Here is an 8,857-nt window from a genome sequence, read left to right on the forward strand (position 1 = left end):
ATCATTTAGAATTATGTAACGCTTAAGTTCTTTGTAAGTAATAATGAGCGTCTGACAAAATGAGACAAACCCGACAAAATAGGCAGTACCGATATATTTTCCTCCTCTTTTTTTTTACATGAGTCATTTACATAAAATAATATATATGTCTAGAGGCTATCCAGTTAGATTCGTTTAAAAATGTTTTTTATTAATTCTTGTTTAAAAGTACATTATAAAAAAATAAAAGTAACAAAAATATAAATAAAATAATTTAAGACGTTATAAACATGTAAAATAATGTTAATAACATATCTTTTATTGTTTAAATTATATGCAATTTGCAAGAAATAATTGTAAGAATATTATTTTCGCATTTGAAGAATTTGTGTAATAACTGCTCTAATATAACAATCAATGAATATATAAATTATGGTTTTTTAATTCTTTTATAGACGACAACCGAGCAGATGACGACCGAGTAGACGACGACCAAGCAGACGATGCTCACGGCAACTATGAGGCAGCGGAAACCAATGCCGATGACCCTGCCAGGAATTGAGCATATGAGAATCACGCCCAGGAGTCATGCCGTCTCTAGGGAAGAAGCACCCGCTTTCAGGCCCGGAGAAGTATATAAGGCGGGCTGGTGAACCATGAAATCGCAGAAAATTATCCCAGGAAATGGAGCAACTGGACGCATTATTAACGGAGCCTACCAACGACGAGAAGTTCGAGGTGTTATGGTGTCAGGCCTGACCAAAGCGCCTGTTCGCCCGGACCTGTTTCTGGCGACGGCCGACCACCAGCCCGCCGCACCACGTTCTACCGCCGACTCGCGCAGCCTGTCCAGGACGACAACCGGGCGACCGAAACGTCGGGTCATCAGTGTGCAAGCACCACCGCGCAAACTGATTAAGGAAACCAGGAGAGCAGGCCCCCGTCAGCAGCACGCCCGGGACCAACCGACACCGGACCCAAGGAAGGATGCCCCGGTGATAGGGGTACGGGTGCAGGGGTCTTCAGCTACCAACGTCAGGAAGCTCGCTGCACTCCTCACCGAGCCACCGTCACGGCCAAGCCAAACCCAACCTCGGACGGCTACATCCGCGACCAAGAAGGACGTGGTCTCGGCAAGCTCAACGGCTCCATCGACCGTCAACGCAACCGCACGCTCTCCGACCTGGAGGACGAGGACGCCCCGGTACCACCAACCAGCGCCAGGGAGACCGTACCGGAAACAAACGTCACGCCACTGACCGCCCCGACGGTACCCCCTACGCGAGTCGACAGCCAGGCTACCCGACAATCAGCCACAATAACGTGTCAACCGGAGAACCGCCTATCGACACTGCCAGCGTCAATGAAGCCAGCCACCACACCGAAAAACACCGCCGGATACGCCAATGTACCAACCACGCTAACCGCTGCAACCACCGAGCGCCGTACTCCCCCGTCCATATCAGTGCGAGTGCGCGAGGACCTAGTGATTCACGTGCCGTATCACGCTGCTCGGATTTCGCGGGTGTACAATGTGCGACTTGCGACTCGACGATACACGTTGCGCTTTGACCGCACCGGCCGTTGCTACTACGTGCGGGAATTCCCAGCGTAGTGACTATAGTTCGCCACTACAACAGGGAGGGGTAATGTAACGATACGCCCCTCCACCGTTCGCGCGCCTCCGCTCCGTCCACCAAACGACAAACACTTAGCGTGGCAAGAAGCCACGTGCGCGCATAGCCTAACCACGCGACGACACGCGCGCCGACCGTGGCGTTCCACAATGCTCCCACTCCGGCTTGACCGACCGAGCGTATATATATATATATATATATATATATATATATATATATATATATCAGACCACCCGTACACCCCTTTTCTCTTCGCAGGATTAGGACCAATCAAAAATATGTTCAGACGAAAGTTGTAGGGTTTCAAAAGATCTATTCAATGATCTTATCAGTGTTTGACCTTGGATGGCGTCGCCAAGGTCAGATCGAAATCACATTAAGTTTTTTAAATGAAACACCCTATTTTTGATTCCAGAATCTAATAGCTGGTGTCAAGACCTTTCCAAAACACTACAAGAAAGTTTATTTTCGTTGACTACTTTCCGATTTGTGCGGCTTGAAAGTTACACTACCGCCAACACCATGTAAATAACAATATAAAATCACGCGTTACGCAGAAAGCCATGCAGCCGACACAAAGAAAGTAAACACGCGAGCCGGGCCAACAAAAACAGATCACGAAAAATCGTGAAAGTTAGCTGTCGCGACCGTAAATAGTCACATACATATGTATGTCATAATATTATGTAATTACATTATTACTTTAACGGTAGCACACGAGCAATAACGAGCGCGGCTTTCTGCGTAACGATGTCTAACTCGTGATTTTATACATATTGTTATTTGCATAGGATGTAGTAGAGATGTATTCACCACAACGCTATTGTGACTCAACTCAACACGAGTGACAATAACTCTCTCAAACTTGTCACCTACGTCTTCAATAACCGTCATATCAGTATCAATCGCGCAACAAAAATCCGACCCTCTTTATTAGTCTAGGTTTATTTAGCCATGTCCTATTCCAATGAAGAAGCATATGATATGCTGCTAATTTTAGGTCAGTGTCGAGGTACATTCATTGCAGCGGAAAGATTGTGGCGGGAACGTTATCCTGATCGGACTCCTCACTCGCGAAATGTTTTTTCACGTTTGGCTAAACGAATCAAAATTAAAGGTGTCGTTCAGCCTCAACATAACAAAGGTACACAAATTCGTCGTCCGATTATGGATGAAAGAACAGTGGAAATTCTTGCATCGACAGAATTGAACCCTTATGATTCTTTAAGACGACGAGAACAAGATTCTGGTGTTAGTAAAATCAGTGTTTGGCGCATTCTAAAAAATAACAAATTTCACCCTTACAGAATGTCTGTTCATCAAGCGTTGAATTATAACGATATTAGACAGAGACTTGTATTTTGCAACTTTATAAGACAGCAACCACTTGATTTCCACTTGAAAATTTTATTTTCTGACGAATGTACACTTAAAAGTGATGGATCTGTTAATACTTGGAACTCTCGTTATTGGGCACAAAATAATCCTCACTGGTTGAGAGAAATAGATCATCAAACCATTTGGAAAGTCAATGTTTGGTGTGGAATTATTGGAAGTCAAATCATAGGTCCTGTTTTTTTTGACGAAAATCTAAACGGTGATAGATATTCCGCCTTGATAATGACAGATCTTCCTGTCTTACTAGAAAATATTCCTCTGCAATTGCGCCTGAACATGTGGTTCCAACAAGATGCATGTCCGTCTCATACATCGAGAGTTGCTCGTGCGGCATTAAATACTATGTTCCCCGACAAGTGGATAGGCAAATACGGTCCAATCAATTATCCACCCCGATCACCAGATCTCACCGTCCTTGATTATTATTTCTGGGGAAGGATAAAAAACTTGGTCTATCATGAACGTCCGACTACGAGGGATAATATGATTCGAATAAGTGAAGCAATTCGAACCTTACGTGCCGAGGAAATTCTTCGAGCAACCAATGATTTTCAAAATAAAGTTGATGCTTGCATCGCAGAGAATGGTGCTCACTTTGAACATTTAGTCGCTTAACAAAACATACACTCATTCATTCCCGAACGTGAGAGGCAAGGGGACTCACGTGAATCAAGCACCCCAAACGTGAGAGGCAAGGGGACTCACGTGAATCAAGCACCACAAACGTGAGAGGCAAGGGGACTCACGTGAATCAAGCACCCCAATGGGATGAAATTCTCGTCACGTCCACGTCGTTCATTTTGGATAATGCTAAGCACGGGAAAATGCATACAGTCAATCTGGACATGATTGATCATCAAACATAATCAATCCAGTTAATAAACAAAAGCAGAGTACATAAAACTTTGACTCCCCTTTTCCTTCCCCATACACATACGCATGCACGTATGCACACACCCACACACAAGATTAAATCCGACTAAGTAACCACCACATGGTACATCTTGAGTAATGCTGATGCTGGCGGTAGTGTAACTTTCAAGCCGCACAACTCGGAAAGTAGTCAACGAAAATAAACATTCTTATAGTGTTTTAGAAAGGTCTTGACACCAGCTATTAGATTCTGGAATCAAAAATAGGGTGTTCCATTTAAAAAACTTAATGTGATTTCGATCTGACCTTGGCGACGCCATCCAAGGTCAAACTGATAAGATCATTTAATAGATCTTTTGAAACTCTACAACTTTCGTCTGAACATATTTTTGATTGGTCCTAATCCTGCGAAGAGAAAAGGGGTGTACGGGTGATCTGAAACACCCTGTATACAGAACAACATACATTTTTATTATTTAATATAAACTTACCAATAAATATCCACACATTTGGATGTTTATATTTAAATTTATGTAAAAGTGTTTTGTGGAAGCTTTCAACTAAATTATTTGTACGAATAGGACAATCATACACTGAGACTTGGTTAGCAGCAGGCAACCATGTCTTACGTAAATAAATTGTAGCACTGCAGGGTAGTCATCATACATAGTATCAGCTACATTTTGCAATATTGTAAAACATTCTTCAAAAAGCGTATGTGGCACTAATGGTACTGACATTACCATAGTTAATAATTTGTTTGGAGAGTGCTTTAACCCAAGTTGCCGCCATTTACGTACTACAGCCTTAAAATTATTAAAAGAAATATGATAAATCTAGGATTTAAGATGGAAAATATATAAAGTTCTATACTCTGTCCAGCAAGAGAATATCTTCGGATCCGATAAAAATTTGTCCGTTTTGCTCATATTCTGCTCACAGAGCGATTAGAAGTAACATGCATTGTTTGCCCTACTTTGCTTGCTGCTACCTGCATGCAAAAACCAAGAATATTCTCTGGCTGAACAAAGTATAGAAATAAAAATTAATAAATAATATGTTGATTATAAATGAATTTACTTGATTATAATGAAACCAGCATCCTTTAATACTGGCTTCAGGAAAGCACTTCTGAAGAACTTTGTTCGCCGCTTTTTCATAATCGCTCATTATAAATTTTACATTACTCTTCAATTCTGGAACAAATTCTAATATTTTTTCCCATATTACTTGGTACAGAGCATATGTCCGTTTTTCACATAATATAAAAACAGAAGCAATTCCCTGTAATTAAAATCTTGCATGTAAGAACAATTTTTATATTACTTGTTAAATTATATGAACACTGAGGATATAATAGTATAAACAGTAAGAATAAAAGAATATATGATTTAAGAAGAAATTTAATAATTCAAAATTCCGTTAACTTTCTGGGAAAATGCGTTTATTAGAATGAATCCACAACTTTTTGACCTCAGATTTAGATTCTTTTCAATTGAATAGGTTGCAATATGGACATTAAAATAAATAAATCACGGTGTTACATTCAACAGTGAACTCTTATCAACGAATCCAAAAATTCAGTAATGTTTTTATTGTCAAAAGTATATAAAGCAATTAAACTTTGACAAGGTATTAAAAATTACAAAGAATGTCAGTACAAGTTAAAAGCGTGTGTATCTTTGTTAAACGAATATGCGACAATTTAATAAAGATATTTTGTTAAATAGTTGACGAAATTTTGAATTATTTATTATTTTATCATTGGCGACTATAAGCCATATTCCATTTGGTTGAATTAAGATTTAAATTAATATTGAAAAATATTATGAACAAATTAAAATATTAAAAAGTATTTATATAATAACATGATAATCATGACATAATAAATTTTATATATAATATTATAATTAAAATATGTACTTTATCCTTAAATCGCATATGAACAGTATACAATTGTATACAAATGTGTGGATCACGAGGAACAACCTGTAATAAAATAAATATGTTACCCTAATGTACAAATAATATAATTATTTTATAAATATTCCTTAACATATTAATGTTGTAAACGTAATGTTAAAAAGAATAAATTACTATAGACATCCAAAACAAAATAATTTTTGACAGTATTTTATAATGCTCATGAGCATCAAAATTATTGTCAATTTAATTTGTGATATTACTTATTTCGGATATAATTTAGAACTATTTCAAAACCGATGAATATTCAGCACAATTTAGGTAAGTCAGAAAAATTTTTAAAATTCACACAAAAATTATGACTTAGCACTAAAGTACGATCAACATTAGTCTTATGATTTATACATAAAATTAGAAAGCCTATCAGTAACAATGGTTCTTAGTACCAAACAATAATTTTTAACTATTATTCCAACTTATTCAAACTGCGCCCTGCATATTCGTCGGGCTTGAAACACAAAGTGAAGCTGAAATATGTAATATTAATGCTTTATAATTAATGTAACTTTAATACAAGTACATGCCTCAGTAGTCGAGTTTGTAGGACACCTTCACGAAATTCGGGAGATCCAGGTTTGAATCTTCGACGAGGTGTTACTTTTTCGCAATAAAATTCTTTAATTTCTCAGGAGAGAGGGGAAGAATTTTACGTACGTTTCTAAAATATTAATGTTACATATTTCGTAAAACTGTGTTTCAAGTCCGACGAATACGTGGCGCGCAGTTTGAATAACTTGGAAATCGTAAAAATTAAATATTATTTTTCGGCACTAAGAACCGCTGTAACCGCTGGCTTTCTAATAATACGTTTTAATTTCGTCCAATATGATTTATTATTGTTTATGACCATTATATTAAAAAAAAATCATTGAAGAAACATGCTTACATAGAATGTTCCATCAACAAAAATTTCTGTTGCAGTTTTTAAGGAATTAATAAGTGCGTCACTCGAAAATATGACAGCCATGCTACCATCATCAGCAATTACACTTCCTTTATAATATTCCTTGATCCACGCGCACTTATATAATTCAGATGACAGAGCTTCAAAACTGTGAGGTACAGAAGGTCTTTGTTTAGCACGTTGACGATTCATAACTGATTTCATACTAATGTATGATATATCTGCAGCTACTTCTATATTTCTAAAATAATGAAATTAGATGTCAGATATTTATTTAACACACATACAAACTTATAATTACAATTTTACTTTTCTACATACGTTCGACACACATTATCAAAAATCTCTTTCAGTGGAAATAATGTTTCTCGCGACAAACGCAACATTTCGCTTCGCAACTTATATTTTTCCAATATTTTGTAATCCGGTGGGTGCTCTCCATGCATAGTTTCAATATGCACTTGTCCATCAATAATTTTTGCCATACCAGGACACTTTGTTACACGACGAGTTGAACATCGATAGGTGTTCTTCAGCCGCTTGTCGCAATTATAAGTGTATCCATCGTATATATAAAGAAGCGTCCCTTTCTGTCTACCTTCGATTGTCTCCACGATCTATTGCGACAATTCATTAAAAAAAAAAAAAAATTAAATTTGCTACATTATAAAACAACAGTAATAGAAAAATATACGATGCACATATTTTATAGCTTGCAATAATACTAAAGAGTTAATAGATATTGATATATAAACAAAAATTGATCAGAGAAATAATCTTTTTACTACGAAGAAAGGAAAAAGGAATTCCGCTGCGCATTCTTTATTGTTAGTTACATTTTCAAAATTTTTAGTATCTGAACTGTTTTTATATCAACTACTATTTCTAATTGAGAATGCTGTGAATTTCATTTTGTCTTAGTCTTTTAAATCTCACCTATAACACTTAGACACCCAACAAACATCAACAATAGTAATATAACAAGCTAATAATAATATAATATTACAATTTGTACTCAACCATAAATGTTGTGTGCATGTGTCTTACACTTTGACTAGATAAATATATAACAGGTGGTACTAAGGTTTTATTAATATGTGCTGCGTATGCATTGCTATAACTTTGAAAAAATTTTTGCAAAACAAACAACATCATTGCTTATCATTTTGGAAGTATTCTTACTGCTAAATACAAAATAAGGTTATATTACACGACAATACTCTAGCCTATTATCTTCTAAATATCTGTTGTTAACAACAATCATATTTAAACAATATAAAATATTGCAGTTAATCATCAACATCTCTTTCAGAGATAGCAGAATTATAGCTATAAAATACATAAATTTAATGTATAGGTTACTGTTGCAGAAAACAACTCCCAATTCTTTTAACTTACATTGCGCTTTTACAAGTATAATATCAATTAGACCAAATTATAGATATCTACAACACATTAAACTTTGCATGTGGTTCATTTTGCAATATATGTGCAAAACTAATGTTCATGAGCATAATTATCTTACCTCACTTATTTCATTCGCAATAAGAAAATTTCTGTTCTCCTCTCTCTTTCTCTCTCAAATTTAAGTGTAATTTTATAAAACTGAATATGATAATAAACATTTAATGTAAAATATTTCCATTTTTTATTCTTATTTTTACATTAATGACCGAAGAAATATTTCACTACTTATCTTTAAAAGTAGTCTTTTGTTCTGTCCTACACACGTATATATTATACACGCGTGATATAAAATTTGAAAATATAAAAACACATTTTATCTAAAACAGTTATTAGTAATATTAGGGTTAGAATCAAATGAAAGTTGTAAGAGTCACAAACAAAAGAATTTTAACAACGAAGCATAGATTTCAATAATAAACTAGATTGCTAACGTCGTCATTGGGATCGGCATGATTTGTGTATATACAATAGGGTTTCCGGTGTACGCGAGAAAATGGCCGCTGCCACCATATGTAAGAGTAGGCATTGGCTACGTTCAGCAGAAAAAGCAGCTTTGCAATTATTGTAAAATTAAAACACAATTAAATTAGAAATATGCTAATGAGAGTCAGCGCGG

At 36.3% G+C, this 8,857-nt stretch overlaps 1 protein-coding gene across 1 annotated transcript; it reads right to left on the reverse strand.

The window, feature by feature from the left end:
* Window positions 1–4,296: 4,296 nt before the first annotated feature.
* LOC105203516 lies at window positions 4,297–8,600 on the reverse strand. The gene is made up of 6 exons (XM_026141719.2): window positions 8,300–8,600; window positions 7,096–7,391; window positions 6,757–7,015; window positions 5,811–5,876; window positions 4,968–5,171; window positions 4,297–4,693 (listed from the first exon to the last, which is right to left on the reverse strand). Exons 2-6 carry the CDS (start codon window positions 7,257–7,259, stop codon window positions 4,448–4,450), a joined length of 939 nt encoding a protein of 312 aa, XP_025997504.1. The 5' UTR covers window positions 7,260–7,391; window positions 8,300–8,600; the 3' UTR covers window positions 4,297–4,447.
* Between the last annotated feature and the right edge of the window lie 257 nt (window positions 8,601–8,857).

This window comes from Solenopsis invicta, chromosome 9 (genome assembly GCF_016802725.1).
Source record: "Solenopsis invicta isolate M01_SB chromosome 9, UNIL_Sinv_3.0, whole genome shotgun sequence".
NCBI classification, from domain to species: Eukaryota; Metazoa; Arthropoda; class Insecta; order Hymenoptera; family Formicidae; genus Solenopsis; species Solenopsis invicta.

Bases quoted from the DNA above. Each gene is read 5' to 3' on its own strand.
- LOC105203516 (XM_026141719.2), bottom strand. From the start codon at position 7,259: ATGGCAAAAATTATTGATGGACAAGTGCATATTGAAACTATGCATGGA. The intron at 7,016-7,095 runs GTATGTAGAAAA...TCATTATTTTAG, and splicing joins TTTGATAATGTGTGTCGAAC to AAATATAGAAGTAGCTGCAG. The intron at 5,877-6,756 runs GTAAGCATGTTT...ATTTTATTACAG, and splicing joins TTGTTGATGGAACATTCTAT to GTTGTTCCTCGTGATCCACA.